We start from the raw sequence: 21731 nt of genomic DNA on the forward strand, positions 1-21731 counted from the left end.
TACTTGCTGCGGGGTGGGGGAGGGGCTGGGTATTGGGGCGCGCCCGTTGGGGGCGGGTCCAGCTGGGCGATGGCCTCTCCCGCCGCTGCGGTCGCCCCCCCCCGGGCTGTTGGCGCTTCCTGTTGCTGTGAGGGGGCTGCAGAGTGTGCGGGGGGGGGGGGATTTGAACACAGGGTGGGGAGGGGCCCTGCCATGAGGGGCACAGCGATGGGGGGGCGGGGGAGGCCCAATGGAGACCCTGCTGGGGGGGAGCGAAGCTTTTGGGGTTTTTTTGATTTTTAAATTTGATGGGATTTTTGTCCTCAGTGCTGATGCCTCACGCCTCCCCTCCCCCCCCCCGGACCTGCCCCTCCATTGCTGAGCTCAGGAGAGTGACACGACCCTCAGCCCAGAGGCAGCCATGGCTGCAGAGAGCTCTGTGGAAAGTGTCCGGGAGGAAGCGCCACGTCCCGTCTGTCTGGAGGATTTCACAGCCCCTGTCACTCTGGAGTGTGGGCACAATTCCTGCCAGGCCCCCCTCAGCCCTCAAGGCAGAGACACTGAGCAGCAGGGACCCCTCCGGCCCTACCGGCAGCTGGCAAACATGGTGGAACTAGCCAAGCCGCTGAGTTTCCAGGCAGCAGAGAGAGCAAGATGGGACGGGGTGTGTGGGGAGCACCAGAAGGCTCTGAAGCTGTTCTGTGAAGCGGATCAAACTCCCATCTGTGTGGTGTGTGACAGATCCCAGGCTCACATGGTGGTGCCCTTACAGGAAGCTGCCCAGGAGTACAAGGTACAGAGTGACTGTCCAGTGTGATGGGAAATAACATTGGGTTTTAATTACAGGCTAATTTCACTGACTGTTACCGGCCACAGATGTGAACCAACCAGTGTAAAGCAGTGGTCTCCAGCCTTTTAAAGTATCACTTTTTGAATTTAAGTGCAATCCAGGATCTACCTCAAACCCAAATACCCTTGCCCCACCTCCTTTGTGACCCTTTTCTGGGGCCCCATCTCTGCTCACTGCATCCCTTCACCTTCCCCCATCGTATCTCCCTTTCATCAAGCAGGGGGCAGAGGGTTGGGGTGCAGGAGGGGGTTCACACTCTGTAAGGGAGTTTGAGCTCAGGGGGCTCAGGGTTAGAGAAGGGGCTTGGGGTGCAGGAGAGGTACATGACAAGGACAGGGATTCAGGATACAGGCTCCAGCTGCACACTGCTTGCTACAGGTGGCTCCTCTGTGGTGGTGTAGTGGGGCTGAGGAAGGCTCGCCCCTGCACCACTCTCAAAAGCAGCCTACAGACTCCCTCTGTTTGTGGAGATAGACTGCAGGGTGGGAGAAGGAAACAGCTCCAAGGCAAAGGGCAGGAGATGCGCAGCAGGAGGGAGAGGGGGCAGCTGAAGTGCTGCACTTGATAGTCTCTTAGCCAAATCAGTCAAGATCACCTGTCAGAGGCTCCAAGATCTACCTGTAGATCCCGATCTCCTGGTTGGTGACCACTTCTGTAAAGCCTTCATGATTAAAGAGATGCAGTAAAAAGTAAATGTTCTGGCTTTGTGGCAACTTATGTCAAGTCTTTACAGATACCTGATGTGGGAAATGTTTCTCTGAGGCTCTAAATCCTTAAACCCAGCCCTCACTGGTGACAGGAAGGGTGTTTGCACAAGGGAAGGTGTGAATAATCAGAGAGGTTTAGATTACAGGAGCTACAGGCCACTCTGTCAGTGAGCTGCCTTGGGACTGGAGAAGTGGAGGTTACAAGCTGTTACTGATTGGATGAACAGGAATAATAAGCTGTCATTTGCCTTACAGATCTGCAGTGACCCTGCACAATACCCAGCACGGGGAAGTCCCTGCTCTGAGCAGGTCACAGTCCAGTTAGACAAACTGTGGGAAGGGAAGGTGGGGCAGCAAGTTGCTCATAGTCGCCAAACAGATCAGGGATAGAGTTTGGTCCTGAACCCTGGTCCAATTGATAGACTGCACTGCTCCCTGTCCCTCAGCATCACTGAACAGTGATGAAGTGTGGCTCTTAGGAGAAAAAGATGCCTCGATAAAGCCCTAGGCTCAGCAGGGAGAAGAGGTTTCCCACTGGGATGCTGAACTTCTGGTCTGCTCTGTGAGGGGTTAAACTCTGATGCAGCAGCTGGCACTAGATGAGGTTGCTGGGCTGGATGCTGTGTGGGGCCCCGAGCACCTTCACTCCACCCATAGCAGGGTTTCAGGACGCACAGGTCTATGCCAGGCAGAACTGGGATTCAACTGGATTGTAGCAAGAGTTCAAACTGGTTAACTGATGAGCTAATGTTTATCTGTACCAGTTACCGGTTAAACTCCCCACTGCCCCTGAAGTGCCCACTTGCCTCTGGCAGCTGATGTCAGCCTGCAGCTGCCGGGAGTTCCCATTGGCCAGCAGTTCTTGGCAGACCTCGCAAGAGATCCCTGGCCCCAGGAGAGCCCCTTTCCGCTACCAACCCTGCCTGTCAGCCGGTTAAAAATACTGTCACTGATAAAATTGTAATCGGTTACGTGATTAGTATTATTAACCACCTGCATCATTCTTTATGAAGGTGCCACCACCGATCTGTCCCCCATGCTCGTAGGTGTCCTGCTGCATCCGCAGTCTCCTCCTGTGTATTTTTCTATGGACAAAGCCATGTCCAGGGCTGACTCCCTACTGGACAGGGGCAGAGCTCCACAAAACTGGGACTCTCGTAAAGGCAGACAAATAGGCTCCCAACATCTAATGTGGTTTGCCCTCGTGCTTATATCTGTTTCTTCAGGAAAAACTGGAGACTCATTTGAAGACTCTGAAGGAGGAGAGAGAAAAGCTGCTGAGAAGGAAAACAACAGCAGAAGGGAAAAGCCAGGAGCATCTGGTAAGTGCTTGTGGCTATGGACCAGCAGGGACTGGCAGTGGGAGGGCTGTGTTAGGAGGCAGACTCCTGTGTGGGCTTGGTGAGGTTGGGCTTGTTTGCGTTTCTCCTGGATTATGAATCGCTGGCTGTAAAAAGGCCTTGAGCATCCGTGTCAGTGCATGAGTGCAGCTGGAGAAATTAGATGAGGCGGTTGTGAGGTTCCAGATTGACACTGTCAGGAACCTCTCTGTGCAGATTTCCCGTATCAGCGAGGGGATTGGTGAGCTGGAGGGGACATGTCAGAAGCCAGCAAGTGAATTCTTGCAGGTGAGACTGAGGGACAGACATCCCAGCTCCTCACACAGCGAAGAGGGGCTTCTGAATCACAAGTGCTCAGTCCCAGTTGTCAGATCTCAGTGTAACATCTTGTGCATTGCTGCCATGTGAATGACTCTTGTGCTTTGTAGAGTTACAGGCACAGAGCTATTAGAGATGGCCAAGCCCCATTCACTCAGGGGATCCATGTTCCTGGGGCCAGGGCAGGGCCTCTCTTCCCAGGTTTTCAATATCCCTTCTCAGAGGTCCCCTGTGTGTGTCCAATGGGGCTGAGATTCTTTTCTGTGTCTTTTTTTCTAGGATGGCAGAAGCGCCCTGAGTAGGTACGTGGCTCTCACTCCCCTCACACTGCACAGAGCAGGGAAAAGGCTTGGAGCGGATGTTAGCACCACATCTCCCCAGAGCTCTACAGCCAGATGTTAGACATGAATATCTCTGACGCATTTAATTCTGAGGGTCTCATCCTCGCACTTTAGACTCTGGAATTCCCCATTCAGGATCAAGTGTTTCTTAGAGCTGTCACCTCCCTGGGGATTGGTTGCCGCAGGACTGTGGGGTGGAACATGGGCCTGTCACTGCTGGGCACTGAGCACATTCAGCCCAGGACAGCAGGGATCAAGAGTCTGTCACACTTGAGGGCTGTTTGGAGACCTGTGTGGATGGAGCTGGGTTGAGGGGAGCTGGTGTTTCAATCTAATCCCTAGTGGTCAGATTCCTTCAGCCCTTCACATGGGAACCTCCTGTCCCTCAGCATCTAGAGGCCAAGGAGTGAGTTGGCCATGGAGACTCTATTCCCCTTTACTCCCCCAGCCAGTCTCCACAGGACAGAAGTGAAGAACAGAAATGGGATCTTTGAGGGGAAGGTTGCATGGCCATGGCATGTGTTGTCCCTGTTCTCAGGCTGCGAGAATTGGAGGATTCTAACTCCAGGCCTGTTAGAGCTGAGACTTACTAGCCAGAACTTATCAGCTGCAAATGACATACAATCACATTGAATTGTTTCTGTCCAGGTGTGAGACGGGGCAATTTCAGCTGCCGGAAGAGATTTCCCCTGAACTGGAAGAACAAGTCAGAGGTTTCTCCCAGAGAACGATTGCTCTGTCGGAGACTCTGAGGGAATTCAAAGGTACCTGGAAGAGATGGATGAGGGGAAAGCGGTTCAAGTATCTGAGACTATTGAATCTGGCCTCTGAAGCCAAACTTCCCCTGCCTCAATTCCCACGTGGAGAATGACGGCCCTGTCAGTCTGCTCTCCTTAGAGACACTGAGCGAACAGACCCACCTGCTTGCAGATAGAACCAGGGGTTTGCAAACACTGAACCTCCCATTCAGAGATCAAAATGGCTAAGTTACTGTGATGGCCACGTGTTCCGCCACCACAGCTCCAGTTTATGACAAGAGGCAGTAAGTGAATGGGAAACCAAGTGGAAGGGGCTGAGGAGGGAAGAGTAAATCTCATTTTCAGCTTGTCTCTCCTGGGACAGGTGTGAGGCTGCAGGGATGTTGGCTCCATTGCTGGAAGGTGCCCGAGTGAGAGAGGAAATGAAAGTTTCAGACTCTTTCATACTAAATACCTGAGTGTGTCTCTTATAGAATTGAAATGCAGAGTTCAGAGTGGGACATTGTTATGAATAGGAGAGCCTGGAATCTCACCTCTCTTATCCCTTCCCCCACTAGACACTCTGCCCTGTGCACTGGAGAGAGCAAGAGGAAAATCCCTTGGAGCTTTCAGACAAGGTGAGTTTGCTGGTGGAAATTCTTTAAGTGATGTGAGAATTCCTGTGAAAACATCTTCATGGGATTGTCATTGGAGTTACCAACCAAACCCAGTGACCACGGTGCACACAGCCCTAAATCACCCAGTGATCAGTGAGGAGCCCCAGGGGTGCTGCATGGGGTCCTGTGGACATTTGGAGAAACACTGGTCTATAGGTTTGTGATGCTAAAGGGGTGAAGTTAAAGCACAAAACGGACGGCACCTTCAGGCTCAGATTTCACTGCTCAGTCAGTTTCAATATAAGGTTGGTTTCAAACAATAAATAGGCTGAAAGGCTCCTTCACCCAAACTCCCTCCTAGACCCCTCTATCTGTCCTGTATCCCAAACCGTTACCCCAAGCATCCTCCTCCTCCCAGTGCCCATCCCGGATCCTCCATTTCCTGCATTTATGTCACGGAAGAGTGCAGCTCTCAGCCACTTTCCATTTGGCCACCCCATGAAAATTAATTACCCACCCTGTCGAGTGGATACGGCTCAGTGAGAGCCAATAATTGAAAGGTGAAGCCAGACTATTTTAGACAAGAAAAGAGGCACAAATGTTTGATAGGGAAGCGGTTTAGCTGCTGAAACAAATGAACAAAGAGCTGGTGGATTCTCCCATCTCTTGATGTCTTCAAATCACTGGGGGCTTTCTAGAAAATACACTGTGGGAAAACAGAGCTTTGTGCCTGGGTAACTGGACTAAGTGTAATGGCTTGTGCCACTGAGGGGGTCAGACTGCATAACTGAGGATATCTGCTGAATCTTAGGATCTCATCCTGCAAACACTCAGCACAAGTGTTTAATAATAAGCACACGTATTTAATTATAACACCACCATTCAGATGCTTACCTTCACTGATTCTCTATTTTGGAAAGGGATTATAACGTCTCTGAGATGAGAGCAATGTTTATGCTGCAAATCTGTGAATGAAGACTAAGGCTTTCAAATACAACAGCCTACATTTGGCTTATGTCCATGTTCAGGCAGATGAATATGTGGCTTGTTATCAGAAACACTGGGTGCTGAGAACTATATCCCATTGTTGCAGATGCAGTAATCTTTTAACTCAAGCCAGGTGCAGAGAGAAATGAATATGGTTTTGGGATCTAAATCCCGTGCGCTGTTAATGGAATATCTAGACTAAGATTCTACCACTGTGGACAAAAGTTTAACACGTGTGTCACGTCACTAGGGACAGAGTGTGGGGAGAATGGGGGTGTGGAAAGGATTAAAGCCCCTTCTGAAATGTCTCCAATTCACCTTCTCCCCCTGCCAGGCTGCAGAACACCCATGTCTGTCTCTAGCTCAGCCCCTGGCCTTCAGAGCCAGGGACAGGAAATGGCTGTGGCGGAGCTGGTTAGCTTCCAAGAGGTGGCTGTGTATTTCTCTGAGGAGGAATCGGCTTTGCTGGACCCAGGCCAGAGATCCCTCTACAGGGATCTGATGCAGGAGAATTATGAGGCTGTGAACTGGCTGAGTAAGGATTCCTGTCCCCTCGGGTATCGGAAGCTGGGTGGGCTCTGGAGTAGCTGGGTTGGGTTTGGTTCAATATCATTCATTGTCTTTGCCCCCAATATCATGAGTATCTGCCCCAATAATCCTGGCTCTTCTGTGAAAGACTGTCCCCTCCATACTGCCTCCCAGGGAAAGCAGGTTGAGGGACGTAAGAGTGGAGCTGCTCTTCCCACAGCTAAGGTCTCAGTGCGCTTCCCCCCCTATCTTGCCCATCTTGTGCCTTGACTGGAGGTGTGAGTAGAAGGGCTCAGGCAGGAACAGCAGGTACTAGAGGTCTGGGTCTGGCTCTTGGTTTGTCTGATCTTTGTGCCTGCAGGTTCCCCTTGTGGCAGTGGGCTGAGCCAGTATAAGGTGGGTGCAGTTCCCTAAGTCCTTTCTGCCTGTAGCTAATCTCTGTGACATGCTGTTCTTGTCAGTGACAGGGGCTGGATGCTGGGGCTGAGGGAGGGTGGATGAGGCAGTTCACGCTCTATGAGTATTTTGTCCGAAGTAGCTCTGTAGTAGAGAAACGTGAGCAGAGCTCTCCTTGCATTTCAGGCACAGGTTGGGTTTCCTTTCAAGAGTTCAGCTTTATTCTCTCTGGGGCTCACTTGCCGCTGTGTGCAGTGGAGATAAATCACATCATCTGTGTTGTGTTTTTAGAGTGAAATATTTTCGAGTAGGGACTTTTTCTTCCTGTGTGTATGTCTGGCTTCATGCTCAGGAAACCTGTGTTCAGTTCTCTGGCCGTCACAGTCTTCCTGTGTGACCTTAATCAAGTCCCTCAAACTCTCTCTCTGTGTCTAGGCTGGCAAAAACTTGCCAGCTGTCTACACTGGCCGTTTGAATTTGTGCAAGAACACTGACTATCTAATGTATGATTGTCAGCTTTCTTGCGCAGATACACTGATGCTCTCGCTCGGGAAAAAGCCCTCTTGCACAAATGCTTTTGCGCAAGAGGGCCAGTGTAGATAGGTAAAAACTGTTTTGCGCAAAAAAGCCCCGATGGCGAAAATGGCCACCAGAGCTTTCTTGTGCCAAACCGCGTCTATATTGACACATGCTTTTGCGCAAAAGCATCCGTGCCAATCTAGACGCTCTTTTCCAGAAATGCTTTTAACGGAAGAACTTTTCTGTTGGAAAGTATTTGCGGAAAATCATTCCAATCTAGACGCAGCCTCTGTGTGCAGTCACCTCTCTCTTTAATAGCTATTAAAGAGAGAGCTGTTTCTCAGAGCTGGGAAAGATACCTACATTAAAGAGTGATAATGCTTAGCTTCATATGTGCACCCCAATAGCACAGTTGGGTCCTGATTTACACCAGAGTTCCCCAGTGCTGCTGTGATTGATAATTTTTCTTCCCACAGTGACTGCAGTGCCATTAGAATTTCTGCTAATGCCACAGAGCGTTGTTATGGCTGTTCAGTGTGGCTCTTTCTGGAGCTCTGATGCCAGCAGCACTGTCAGAGCCTGCGGCTTATCCATGCAGCACAGCTCAGGGTTGCTGCTAAGAGAGATTCAGGCTCCATTTGGAGGCTAAGGCACTCGGCCAAGTTTATTGTGAAAAGGAGCAGGATGCTAGTGTCCCAGCTCCTTAGGCACAGGTATAGTGAGACTTGTCCCAACCCAATAACGGTACCAATAAGTCAGCAGTGAGAATGCTGCCCCTCAGCCAGCATCAACATGCCCCTCTTGTGACTTCTCATACATTGACACAAACAAGAGGCATGTTCCATGTGTTCTACCCCCTTAGCCTCCTGCCTGTTTATTTTGAACAAAACATCCATATCCATTATCCCCTCATCCCGCTCTTGTGCACAAGGGTCAGTGTCTTTCTGAGCCATCTCTTAGGACTGTTTTTCCAGCTACTGTGGAGATGTGTGTTGATTGGCCTCTTCCTGCTCAGGAATGCGCTTTCCTGGTTAGTTGGTCCCCAGTGTTCCACCATTCTGCCAAAGCCCAGCCTGTTCTAGTTCAAAAAGAATGGACATACACAGCTGCAATAAACCTTTTGCGAAGTGTGCTGGGTGCCACGTCAATGGGAATGTTCTGATGTGATGACTATGATTATCTTATTTAACAGCAGTAGCGCAGTGATCTCCATGGTCATGTCCCAGGTGGATCTTCTGAACAGAAAATGAAGTTCCAAGAAGGGGTGGGCCAAAGCTGAGGGAAACACACTCACAAGGTATAAAGGTGATAGATTCTGTGCAACCCTGGAGGGGCACCAAATCAAAGGCCAGGCTGGCCACAAGAGCCAGACTGGGAAACCACAAAAAGGCTGCTGCTGGCAGAGTAGAATGGAGGTTGCAGAGGGGGAGCTGAGCAACAGTCACAAGCACCAGGGAAGCAGCACGGCCCAGCTCCGCCCTGGCTTGCCCCAACAGAAGCCCAGCGCCACCCTGGGCAGCCATGGGAATGGCAGCTGTTGTGGGCAGCTGGCAGGGCCCACCCATACACAGGCCGTTGGGATCAGGAGTGTGACACATAGGCAGGGCGTGAAGCAACCAGCCAAGGATTCACTTAGATGCTCAGGCAACTTCCTCTACCTCCTCCTGGCCCAAGTAGAACATCTGAGCCAAAGATCAGGGCAAGCCCAGCCCACCAGCCAGGGGTTTTGTGGACAGAGCTTGGGGAGCTAGACATCTGCTGGGTCCTTCATCTCCAAGTTCTAGTGACCTGCCATGTGGCAGCTGCTATCTGAGCCCTACCTGGGGAACTTGGTGTCACACCTTCATGCCCTCACTAGAGCTCCCCTTCTGAGCCGTGTGTTCCTGTCCAACTGTGGGATTCCGGGTGGATGGACCGGGCTGTGAGGGGGTCTGAGTTGGACCCTGGAAAGTGCAGCAGAGCGCTTAGCTGCCCTGGGGAATGAGCTGGGCCATTCCCAAGGTGGGGGAATGATGCATCTTTACTGCAGGTGAGTGTGTCCTGGGATCTTGTACCAGCCAGAGCCCAGTCTCTGCAAGGTGGGGAACAGAGCCTCTCTGGGTCGGTGACTCGGATCCTGGCTCTGAAAGCCGGAATGGCAAAGACCTTAATGATCAAGATCAGCACTTGGTTTTTTGCTCTTCAAACAGCATTTCCAGTCTCCGAAACAGATGTGATCTCCTGGGTGGAGCAAGAGGAGGAGCTGCGGGTCCCAGATCCTCCGAGCTGTGAGGAAGGGGAGATCATCAGCAACACCCAGACAGGTGAGCAATCAGTTAAACTGACTCAGAAACCAATTTCTGTCTCCTTATAGCAGATGTAACTTGTGTGTTTTCATGAAGTCTGACTGACTGTTCAGCTTGTCTTCAACTCCAGTAAGAGTGTGGTGGGCGAGGAAAGGCTGGGTTCTCTTCTCTGTGGACGGGTTGTGAAGGAGGACAACAAACTCAACTCATGATAATTTGACCATTATTTGAGCGTGTGTCCCCTTTTCTATTCCTCTTTTAGAGTTTCCTTGCAGTTCATCGTGGAGAATAACTCCTGTCTGGATCATTCCTCTATTCCAACAGGTGACGGGACACTGACTGAGAACCATGAAAAGAGTCTTCAGCAGGAAGGACTGGAGCAAGTGTCTCCATGTGGACTATTATTGAGACGATCTGATGGACATGTTTTCCAGATATGTGAGCAAGGAGAGAGCTGTGAGAGTCAGCATAGCCCAGAAAAGCAGCAGGGAAACCATCTAGGAGAGGGACAGGGTAACTCCAGGAGCACAGGGGAGAAAAGAAACACAGAAACCGTCCAACAGGAAATCCCCCATCAACAGTCACCCTGCACGTGTAGTGACTGTGAAACTCTTACTGAACATCAAAGGGTCCATACGGGAGAGAAGCCCTTCAAGTGCTCTGACTCTGGGAAAAGCTTCAGTGAGCACTCACACTTTACAAACCATCAGAAAATAAATACAAGAGACACACCCCATAACTGCTCTGACTGTGGGAAAAACTTCAGTACAAACTCACACTTGGTTATCCATAGGATGGCTCACACAGGAGAGAATCCTTTCAATTGCTCTGACTGCGGGAAAAACTTCAGTAGTAGCTCAAGCCTTGTTGCCCATAGGAGGAGCCACACAGGGGAGAAACCTTTCAATTGCTCTGACTGCAAGAAAAGCTTCAGTAAGAGTTCAACCCTTGTTAGACATAGGAGGACCCACACGGGGGAAAAACCTTTCAATTGCTCTGACTGCGGGAAAAGCTTCAGTAGTAATGGAGAACTTATTACACATTGGAGGATCCACACAGGAGAGAAACCTTTCAATTGCTCTGACTGCGGGAAAAGCTTCAGTCAGAAGTCAAACCTTGTTACCCATAGGAAGAGCCACACAGGAGAGAAACCTTTCAATTGCTCTGACTGCAGGAAAAGCTTCAGTCAGAAGTCAAACCTTGTTACCCATAGGAAGAGCCACACAGGAGAGAAACCTTTCCATTGCTCTGACTGTGGACAAAGCTTCAGTAACAGCACAAGCCTTCTTAGTCATAGAATGACCCACACAGGAGAGAAACCCTTCTACTGCTCTCACTGTGGGAAAAGCTTCCGTAGAAGCTCAAACCTTATTACCCATAGGAGGAGCCACACAGGAGAGAAACCTTTCAATTGCTCTGACTGTGGGAAAAGCTTCAGTCAGATTTCACACCTTGTTTGTCATAGGAGAGCCCACACAGGAGAGAAACCCTTCTACTGCTCTGACTGTGGGAAAAGCTTCCGTAGAAGTTCAAACCTTATTACCCATAGGAGGAGCCACACAGGAGAGAAACCTTACAGTTGCTCTGACTGCGGGAAAAGCTTCAGTCACAGCTCAAGCCTTTTATACCATAAGAGAACCCACACAGGAAAAACTTTTCAATTGCTCTGACTGCGGGAAAAGCTTCAGTCAGTGCTCCTGCGTTACTAGCCATCAGAATACATACAAGAGAATCGCCTTATAAAAGCTCTGATTGCAGAAAAGGCTTCAAACAGGTCAGACTTTGTTAAAGATTAGACAGTTCACAGAGGGGAGAAAACCATTCAGTTATTCTGACTGTGGGGAAAGCTTCAGTCAGAGCTCAAATCTTCTTAGCCTTTGGAGGACCCACAGAGGAGAGAAACGTATACCCTGAGTTCCTTTTAAGCTGCCTGGCTAGGTGGCTGTGGTCCCAGAAGACCCCTTGGGGAGGGCCTCCGAGGGTACTGACCTGGCCACTGCCACTCACCTTTCTGCTCTCTGGGACTTCTCACCACCCAGTCCTGCTGGGGCAGCTCCTTAGTCTCTCCTGGCCAAGGCCCCGAGCTGAGATTCCCGCCCCACCCCCGCCTCTGAGCAGCGGTACTGACACTGAACCTCTTCAGGTCTGAGGAGAGAGCAGTTTAGGGCCCAGCTTCCTAGGATAGCACTCCCCAAATGGGATCAAACCCCAAAGAATGGGGTAAGCCCCATTTAGCAATGGAAGGGGGATGTGCACACCGATTGCTCCCATAGGTAGTAATTGTTTACACTAGGCTTGATAGTAAGTACAAGCTGTAGGAGTTAAGTGGTGATAAGTGAGAACAGGCAGAGCAAAGCAGATTACAAACTCAAAGGTAAAAAAAAATGCTTTGTTAATGCTCCACTGAAACTTCAGTACAAACTTTTACAAACTCCCCCTAAAACCTCTTTTCCAGCTGCCCCTACAAACCAGGGCTCTCCCCCACCCTGGGGTCTTTGGCTCCTTCCTTCAGACGCAGCCCAGCCAAAAGACCCAAGTTCTCCAGGTGGATGTTATTTCCAAATAACTGCTTGTTGTGTAGACATGCACTGTAATTCCGAAATAAGGCTGCTGTGTAGATGCACCCCAAGGGTCACTGACCAGTGGCCTGGGCTCTCCATACACAGGAATCCCAGTGTGGTTTCTGTGGTCCTAAGTCCGGCTTCTGAGGACTGCAGGAAAAAGACCTGGTGTGGACAGGGAAATCCCAATGAAGCTCCCGGCAGAGCGTGACTGGTCCCATCTCAGAGCCCTGGTTCCGTCTCTGGGTATAGTTCCTGCTGGGCTCTTCTGGACTACTCCAGATCATTTGTTCATGTGAACTTGTGTTTTTGTTTTAGTACAATGACATATAGAACTTTTTAACTAACACAGACATGTAATGAGGCAAGAAATAAAGCAGGTTTAGCCACTGCAGAAGAAAACGAGCAAGTTTATTTATTTCCTAGATTCTGAGGCTTAAAAGATTTCCTTATGTTTCACTCTTACAAATGTGAACGTGTTGAATAACCTACCCTGCGTTGTGGGTTTTCTCTCTCTGTGATGGCCATCAGGTCATGCACTTTGATCTCTGGTTAGTTAGATGTGCAGACAGCACAACACAAATGAGAACTTACCAGAATAAAAGGGGTGAGGAGTCCTGTGGCACCTTATAGGCTAACTAAAGTGTTGAAGCATAAGCTTTCATGGGCAAAGACCCACTTCATCAGATGCATCTGACGAAGTGGGTCTTTGCCCACAAAAGCTTATGCTCCTACACTTCAGGTAGTCTATAAGGTGCCACAGGACTCCTCGCCGCTTTTGCAGATTCAGACTAACATGGCTACCCCTCTGATAACTTACTAGAATGTTCATTGTATTTTAACCATATGCTAGCCTTTGCCACAAGCTCTGTGTGCAGTTTAAGCAATGACAATGGTCACTATTTCTCAGCAGTGGGGCTGGAGCAAAGGAAGATGGGGGGGGCATGACAGTTGCCCTGACACTGTGACATCCCCGCTGTGCCCCCCAGAGATGCCCCTCTCTGCAGGTTTCTAATCTCCCAACCAAAGCCCTCCAGGCCAGTTACAGCTGAGCTGGGCCAGCTACAGCCGGGCCACCAGGCTGCTATCTCAGTGCAGACATACCCAGAGCGATTCCTTTTAAGTTGGTGTCTCAGGGAGTCTCTCCACTTTCCAGCCCCCCATGTGAGTGCTGCTCTCTGGTGGTTCCTGGGAGAGTTGGGCTGGGGGCAGGGCCGGCCCAAGCCATTCTTGCACCCAGGGCAGTGGGCGCATGCTGCATGCATGCCTTTGCAAATGAAGCAGATGGTTAGTTTCTCCCACGCCTGAGCTATGTCTACACTCGTGGCTTCTTGCACAAGAACATCTTGTGCAAGGCTTCTTGTGAAAGAAGTCTTGCACAAGAAAACATCCACACTACCATCTGCGAGCAGTACTTTTGTGCAAGAGCGCCCATGGCAGTGTAGGCGCTCTCTTGCCCAAGAAAGCTGATGGCCATTTTAGCCATAGAGCTTTCTTGTGCAAGAAATCCCTGCCGAGTGTCCACACTGCCCTCTTGTGCAACAGCTCCTGTGCAAGAGGGCTTACACCTGTTAAAAAAGAGCATAGCTCTTGCGCAAGAAGCCCTCTCTTACCACGCCGTACTGTAAATTTCCTTGAGCAAGAGCAGGCGGGCAGTGTGGATGCTTTGCAGATTCTTGCCCAAGAACGGCTGTACTTGAGCAAGAAGCTGCGAGTGTAGATGTAGCGCTGGTGTCCTTTGTTCTGCAGTAACTGGCTCCCACCATCCCATGGCTGCTGCCGGAGATCCCCAGCTGGGAACCCCTCTCCAGGAGGCTGGGGCTTGGGCCATTCTATGTAGGAAACCCAAGGCCAGATTAAGGCATGGGCTTGCCGGGCAGCTGCCCAGCGTGCCTGATATAAGGGGCGCTGTGAGCCCCTTACAGCTGATAACTGCCATCAGGCACCATGCATCCATATTGTGAGCTGCAGCAGCTCCCACCAGCCACCCTGCAGGGACTGCCCCAGGCAGGGGCCGCATTAACTCCTGTAGCGCTGGCCAGCAGCACCCTTCCCGCCACGGCTGCAGGGCCCTGCATAGCCAGGCTCGGCCTGCTCCCAGTGGTACCAGGCTGAGCACCAGTGGCAGTGGCCGGGCAAGGCACATGCCTTCTGTTGCCGCCAGCTCTGCACGCCCTCTCCCACATTCCAGGCGGGGGCTGGGCCACGGATTCACCCTTCCCCTACCTAGGGCGCTGGAATGGCTTGGTCTGGCCCTGAGGAAACCCCCTCCGAGGGGGAAGCAGGGATATTGCTGTGGTGTCCCTGAGAACAGTCAACCCACTCATCTATTGACCCAGCTGGCAGCAGCCTGTGGCTCATTTCCCCTTCCTCACCTGGGCGGGGACTTGGCTGCGAGTGATGGTGTCCTGTTTCTCAGGGAGCTCTGACCAGTGGGCTGGGACCGGGCTTGGCAGAAATCTTTCCCAGAGACACAGGCTGGAGAGATGTTTGTGGGGAAGCATTTTGTAAATGTCGATGGATGTAAACGGTTCCTACAAGTGGGGGGTTTGAAGCTTTCATTTAAAAATTTCATTTGTCCTATTGTTTCTGCTCTGTGGTGTTATCCCATTTGTCTGCCATGCAAAAGGTCTGTGTCAAACCCAGGAGGAAAGAGCCCCCCTCTTTCTCCATTCAATTCCTTCTCTGCTCCCTCAGGCCCACTCCTGTCTCTCACACAGCCCCAGCTGTTTTGCTTTCTGCCCTGGTGTGTACCCTTCACTGGTGCTATAATACCATGGGAAGGGATCCTTTGCCAGCTTCTTAACTAGTAGCTCGTTTAGGGCATGTTTACACAGCAGGGCAAAAGTCAAACTAAGATACACAACTTCATCTACTTATTTGTGTAGTTGAAGTCAATATAGCTTCACTTGGCTTTTGATGCTATCGACAGCAGGTAGTAGAAGGAAGAGACCTTTCCCTTCCCTGAAATGGGGGTTATTGGAGTCAGAGTAGGAAGTCTGCCAACTTGTACTTAATTTGAAATAACAGCTTGCTGTGTAGACAGGCACTTTATTTCCAAATAACACTCCAGTGTAGACATGCTCTTATTGTCCCATCACAGAGCTGATGCTGAAGGACAGGAAGCTACAGAGTGCTGAAAGGGAGCAATCAGCTACTGAGGGTTTTCCCCCCCCTTCTTTCATGGTTGGGGGAATTTTCTTCTGCTCTCCTATGAGATTGGAAATGTCAGTTAGTTTCCTCCTGCTGGGTTCTACTAGAGAAATCAGAGACTTTTTCTACCTGAGAGCTGGAGAAAGCTGAGACTGAATTGCCTTGTATGCAGAGAATGTAACAGAAGGGAGAGCATTGTCTAGCATGGGGCTTGTACCTATGACTCTGAGAATAAGAGTCACATACTCTACTAACTGAGCTAGCTGCTGTATGTGCAATGTCTCTCCCGCAATACCCTGTCACAGGATAGAGGATCAGCATGTTCTCAAATGCTTGATTCAAGGCTCTGTCCTGTCCCCAGTGGGGCTCTCTGGTCTGTGTGGGGAGGCCTAGGCACACTGACCTCTTTTACCACAAGAATGGCCCCATTTCATTCTCTCAAGTAACAGGAGAAGAGTCTGTAGCTGCAAGGGAAGGTCCCCTGAGTGAAACCAGGCAGAAACGCCATGTCTCCCATTCTGCAGCAACCCTTTCTGCCCTGGCAGGCACTGCCCCTTCTCGCACTGGCCTGGGCCTGGCATCCCTCTCCTCCCAGTACCACAGAAAACCCCTTGGCATGAGCCTGGGAAAGCTAGAGGACCCAGGCCTGTTGCCCCCGAGAGTCTTGTGCCTTGGCCTCCTCTGCCCATGGCAGCCGGCTCTCCTGGCTGCCCTCTGTGCGCTGCTGGCCAAAGGAGGCAGCAAGGCAGGAGTGGGGAGAAGCAGCAAGTCCCACTGAGGCCGACAGCTCAGGGTTAAGCCTCCAGCCCCAGCACAAAACGTTCAGTCCGGCCTCTGTTGCTCCCTCCTCAGAGGAGAGGAAGAAGCCCTTTTGCCTCAGGCTGGGGGAGGCGACAGGAGGCTTCCTCTTACAGCCTTATGCTTTGCTTCCATGCCAGCTAGAGTTCCCAGGGGTCCAGTTCTGAACCGGAATGTCCAGTATTTGAGCTTTCTGTTCGGGAAACAAGCTGAGAAAGTGTAAATGAGGAAATAGAAATGTCGGGTATTTTCTAAATAAGCTGGAATGTAGATTGTGAGGTAGTATCAAGTAAGTCCAGTATTTCTGTGGAACCATCTGGCAACCCTAATGCCGGCAATTGCAGAGGCCAGGGAGCTCCTTGGCTGGCCGCAACCTCAGCCACTTCCTGCTTCATGGCCCAGGCCCAGGCAGTCCAGGTGATAGGGCCGCGATAAGGTGGGTGCATAATTGGCTGGATAACCGTAGTCAGAGAGTTGTTGTTAACGGTTCTAAATCCTGCTGGAAAGGGATAACAAGTGAAGTTCCTCAAGGGTCTGTTTTGGGACCCGTACTGTTCAATATCTTCATCAATGATGTAGATATTGGGATAGAGAGTACGCTTATTAAGTTTGCAGATGATACCAAACTGGGAGGGGTTACAACTTCTTTGGAGGATAGGGACATAATTCAAAATGACCGTAGCAAGTTAGAGAAATGGTCAGAGGTAAACAGGATGAGGTTTAATAAAGAGAAATGCAAAGTGCTCCACTTAGGAAGGAACAATCAGTTCCATACATATAAGATGGGAAGCGACTGTCTAGGAAGGAGCATGGCGGAAAGGGATCTAGGGGTCATAGTGGACCACAAGTTGAATATGAGTCAACAGTGTGATGCTGTTGCAAAAAAAGCAAATATGATTCTAGGTTGTATCAACAGGTGTGTTGTAAGCAAAACTCGTGAAGTCATTCTGCCGCTCTACTCTGCACTAGTTAGGCCTCAGCTGGAGTACTGTGTCCAGTTCTGGGCACCACATTTCAAGAAAGATGTGGAGAAATTGGAAAGGGTACAGAGAAGAGCGACAAGAATGATTAAAGGTTTAGAGAACATGACCTATGAAGCCAGGCTTCATGAACTGGGCTTGTTTAGTTTGGAAAAAAGAAGATTAAGGGGGGACATGATAGCGGTTTTCAAATATCTAAAAGGGTGTCACAAGGAGGAAGGAGAAAATTTGTTCCTCTTGGTTTCTGAGGACAGGACAAGGAGTAATGGGCTTGAAGTGCAGCAGGGGAGGTTTAGATTGGACATTAGGAAAAAATTCCTAACTGTCAGGGTGGTCAAATATTGGAATAAATTGCCAAGGGAGGTGGTGGAATCTCCCTCTCTGGAAATATTTCAGAACAGGTTAGATAGACATCTGTCAGGGATGGTGTAGACGGAGCTTGGTCCTGCCTTGAGGGCGGGGGGCTGGACTCGATGACCTCTCGAGGTCCCTTCCAGTCCTATGATTCTATGATTCTATGATTCTATAGGTGGGTCTCTGTGGGGCCCCAAGACATTTTGTTTGCTGTTGTCCAGCTGCAGGGGGCCCAGATTCTGCAACACTCATAGGCCCCACGGGGGGGGGGGGGGGCTGGTTTGATGCTTCAGCCCACAGCCTGACAACAAGCCCCAAAACTTCCCCTGTGTTCTGAGAGCCCCGTTCGCTGTGTGAATTCTGTGGGGCAGGTTATGTCAGGCCTGGGCACAAGCAGGGTTCAGAACCAACCCACAAGTAAGTCCCCGCTGAAAAGGATCAAGCAGTGTCCTTTGCCAGCAATGTAAGTCCAGCCATATAAGTGTCCCACTCACGTGCCCAAACTTTCTCCAAACCCCACTCACAGTTGCTGCCCTTGCTCAGAGGAGATAAGATCTCAGGGGTGGTTTTCAGTCCCGGAGACTTCAACCCAAAGCCTGAGACCCAGGGGTTTCTAATCCAGATGATCAATGTTTGCTTCACTTTTCCCTCCCTCCAGCAACACTAAATCTCAAGGTAAACTCTATAGTCCCAGCGGCTAGGGGTCATGTGCATGTCAGAGCCTCTGCCCACTGAGCTGTAGCTTTCTGTGCCCAGGGAGCCAGATACCACCAGGGCTGGAGGGAAATGGGGAATGTCTGCACTTTGGGAGTCAAAGGTGTTTTCTGGGACCATAGAGTAGAACAGTTTCACCAGACTTTCTAAGGCGGGCACCATGGCTTAGCTGGCTAAAGCACTTGTCTCGTAAACAGGAGATCCTGGGTTCAACTCCCAGTGGTGCCTTCCTGTGGCCTTTGTTCACATTTTCTTATGTCTTCCTGGGACACAGAAGAGGCCTCCCCTGGCCACCCAGGGAACTGCCAGTTCAGGAAAAGGCTGATTGGGGAGGAGCATTGGGAAGAAGAAAACCACAAGCCTGGAGCGGGTACAGAGGCTGCTATGACTGGCACTGGCAAGGCAGGGCTCTTGCTGCAATTGCTGCGACAGAAAAGCCAGGAACACATGCCTTTGTGATTCCCTGGGGTGGGTGGGGGTCAGCACCCAGAGATCCTGCAAGTGCAAAGCTGCTACAGCCATGGAGGGTGACTCTTCTCCCCTACCATGGGATGGGCAATGGCAACATATGGAGCTGCTGGGAGAAAAGATCCATGGCTAAGCTGGTCAAGGCACCTGCCAAGTATGGGGGAGGTAGCCCCCAGTGGTGTCTGGCCAATGTGTCTGCTTTTCCTACCATCCCTCAATATGTAACTGGAGTCGGCTTCCTTCAGTTGAGCTTGGCCATGTCCCCACAGCGGGAAGCCAAAGGGAGCAAAGAGCAGAAGTACTGGAAGTGCCCTTTTGGTTTGATTTAGTGAGTCCTAGTGTGACTGGCTGAATCAAGTTCCAGAAGATTGATCATGGCAATTCCTCTCCAGCTGGACGTGGTTCTTGTTCTTCTGTACAGAACAGCCAATGGGTGTTCAGATCTCCCTCTTTCTCGACTGACAGGAATAGAAACCAGACACCCAGCAGGTTTGAACTGGTTTCAGTTGAGGGACCAGTCTGCCTGGTTTATGTTCATTGGCACAAGAGCACACGAGGGGTTTGCTGACATTTTAACAATCCCTGTTCAATCGAAAGCTAAGACGTGACACCTGGAGGTGCAAATGCTTCACTTAGGATAATCAACTTTTTAAGGAGGCACATGACATTGAACCAAGTACTGGCCACCCGGCATTCACTGTGATGAGGCCATAATATGTGAAGTGCAAATTTTCACTGATCCCATCCTCTGGGGTGGAATTCCACCTCTCCCAGAGTTCACTGCAAGGCATGGGTTCCCAAACTGGGGGTCGTGAAGAAATTCCAGGGGGGGCATGAGGTGGCCCAGCCCTCCCCACATGAAGTTGTTGGGGTTTTTTTTTGCTCAACAAGTTTGCTGCTATTTTGGAGGGGGGCATGAGGGTTTTTCAAAAATCAAAAAGGGGGGGGCGTGATGCCAAAAAGTTTGGGAACCTCTGCAAGGGGACAACCGAGGAGGGACTAAAAACCACTGCTCTAGGTGATGTTTGAACTCACAACCTCTGCATATCTCCTATGAATATTGTCACATAAGTACTGTGAGCAAACCCATTGCACCACTGGAACAAGTATTTAAAACATTTCTTCAAAGTCCTTAGAATGAAAAAGTCAAGAAGCACAAAGTGGAATTGAAGTTTCTGCTGTGCCCTTGTTCTTTCTTTTCACAGGCAGAGCCAGGGGCTCCGCGCATCCAGAGACCCCTCCCTCTTCCTCCCTGGTCTCTGACAAACCCCACCCTAGTGGGGCACAAAGCTGCTGGAGGCCAGAGCACGAGAGATGAGTTGCACGTGGGTCAGTGCTCCCTTTGCACCTGAGAGGTAGCAGGATTCACTCCCATCTTCTCCCACCTGCTTGCTGGTGCTGAGGGGCCGGCCCCTTTCCTGCTGCCCCAACTCTTTTTCCCACAATGCACTTTGTGCAGGGGCTGTTGGTCTTTGTCCCAAGGGATGTGGCTGGGAGCCAGGACCCTTCCCAAAATATACAAATCCTCCCTCCCTCGTTCTGCTCACACTCTGGCTGCCTCCAGCATGGGCTGAGCTCAGGGGTCAGATGGCCAACTTGCCCTGCAGCTGTGATGGCATCAGGCACCTGAGCACAAGGCTCCATTGGGCCTGAGACGAAGAAAACTGCCCTTGGTGAACCTCAGGACAAGGAAGCAGAAAAGCCTGAGGACCTCCCAGCAACCACCCCAGCCCCTGCAGGTCCCACTGAGATTTGAACTCAGATTGCAGGATTCAGAGTCCTGAGTGCTGCCCCTTACACCACAGCACCTAAATGTTGAGGGGGGAGGGGGGTGCTGTAGACATCTGGCACACTCAGGTCTCAGCCTGGCCTCTGCACTCCTGTATTTCCTCCGGCTGCTTCATTTCTCAGGACTCTTTGGCTACGTCTACACGGCACATTTATTTTGGAATAAGCTCCTCTGGAATAGTTAGTCCAAAATAGCACATCTACACTGCCAGGAAACCTCAAAATGAGTCCAAGGAGGCTTCCCTAATGTAGACAAGTTTTCTCCATTATAGAGCCCCAAGAAGAATAACTTAGAATGGCCCTGGGAAGGGGCTATTTTGAAATAGCAGAAGTGGAGCATCTACACAGGCCTCATTTTGAAATAGCTATTTTTCTTCGTACAATGAGGTTGACAGAAATTGGAATTAGCCATCTGTTATTTCAGAGTTATTTCAAAAGAAGGGAATTGCTGTGTAGACTCTTGCATTGTTATTTTGGAATAACGACCATTGTTCCAAAAGAACTTTTCTGTGTGGACATAACCTCTGTCCTGCCCCAACTCTGCTGCTTTCAGGACAAACTCCTTGTTAGGACCAGTCACAACCTGGGGTCAGTGAGGGTCCCTCCCACCTGAGATGTGTTGTCTACAAAAGCCTCTTGTTCCCTGCCCAGTTCTCAATACCGGCTGCAGACATATGTTTCGCATGAGGGTGTAGCGCAGTGTTAGAGTGTTTGACTGTAGATCAAATAGTTCTTGATTCAAATCCAAGTGCCCCCTGTAAGAGTGTCTATTTAATGGAGACATTCACCTTTCCTGGACTTCCATTGTACGTGAACCCTTTAAATGAATATAAACCCTTAGACTACATCTACACTGCAGGTTTCTTGAGAAAAACTGTTCTTGCACAAAAATGTGCACATCATCTACACTGCACGACTGTTCTTGCACAAGTACATTTACAGTACAGCATTGGAAAACAGGGCTTCTTCCAGAAGAGTTATGCCTCTCCCCATGAGCAATAAGCTCTTCCACAAGAGGGCAGTGTAGACAGGCAACATGAATTTCTTGTGCAAGAAACCCATATGACTAAAATGTCCATCAGAGTTTTTTTGAGCAAGAGAGTCCACACTGCCATGGAGGCTCTGTCACAAAAGCACATCTCTTGTGCAAAAGCACATGACAGTGTGGACGTGCTCTTGTGAAAGACTTTTGCACAAGCACTCTTGAACAAAACAGTTCTTACACAAGAAGGTTGCAGTGTAGATGTAGCCATCGTGTTATGACAGTGTTTAGGTCAATAACTGGGGCCACTAAATGGAGCCTGTGACCTA

At 50.4% G+C, this 21731-nt stretch overlaps 1 protein-coding gene and 1 non-coding gene across 5 annotated transcripts in view; both read left to right on the top strand.

Moving 5' to 3' along the window:
* The window catches only part of LOC149522394 (zinc finger protein RFP-like), a 97392-nt gene extending 84713 nt beyond the window's left edge, over positions 1–12679 (top strand). Inside the window, exons 1-8 of one of the 4 annotated variants that reach the window (XM_089770994.1) lie at positions 310–772; positions 2763–2858; positions 3093–3164; positions 3474–3496; positions 4184–4299; positions 4851–4910; positions 9509–9622; positions 9929–12679. In XM_089770994.1, the coding sequence (XP_089627120.1) occupies positions 401–772; positions 2763–2858; positions 3093–3164; positions 3474–3496; positions 4184–4299; positions 4851–4910; positions 9509–9622; positions 9929–11274 (2199 nt within the window). In that variant the 5' untranslated portion in view covers positions 310–400 and the 3' untranslated portion in view covers positions 11275–12679. Of the gene's footprint in view, positions 1–309; positions 773–2762; positions 2859–3092; positions 3165–3473; positions 3497–4183; positions 4300–4850; positions 4911–9508; positions 9623–9866 lie in introns of those variants that run through there. The other 3 variants (XM_089770995.1, XM_089770996.1, XM_089770993.1) reach the window with 3 other exon arrangements.
* Positions 12680–18318: 5639 nt separating this feature from the next.
* TRNAT-CGU (transfer RNA threonine (anticodon CGU)) lies at positions 18319–18392 on the top strand. Its single transcript has one exon. It is a non-coding gene; the product is annotated as a tRNA-Thr (tRNA).
* The last annotated feature ends 3339 nt before the right edge of the window (positions 18393–21731 follow it).

The sequence above is a fragment of the Pelodiscus sinensis genome, chromosome 19, assembly GCF_052426305.1.
Source record: "Pelodiscus sinensis isolate ZL-2025 chromosome 19, ASM5242630v1, whole genome shotgun sequence".
Classification (NCBI taxonomy): Eukaryota; Metazoa; Chordata; order Testudines; family Trionychidae; genus Pelodiscus; species Pelodiscus sinensis.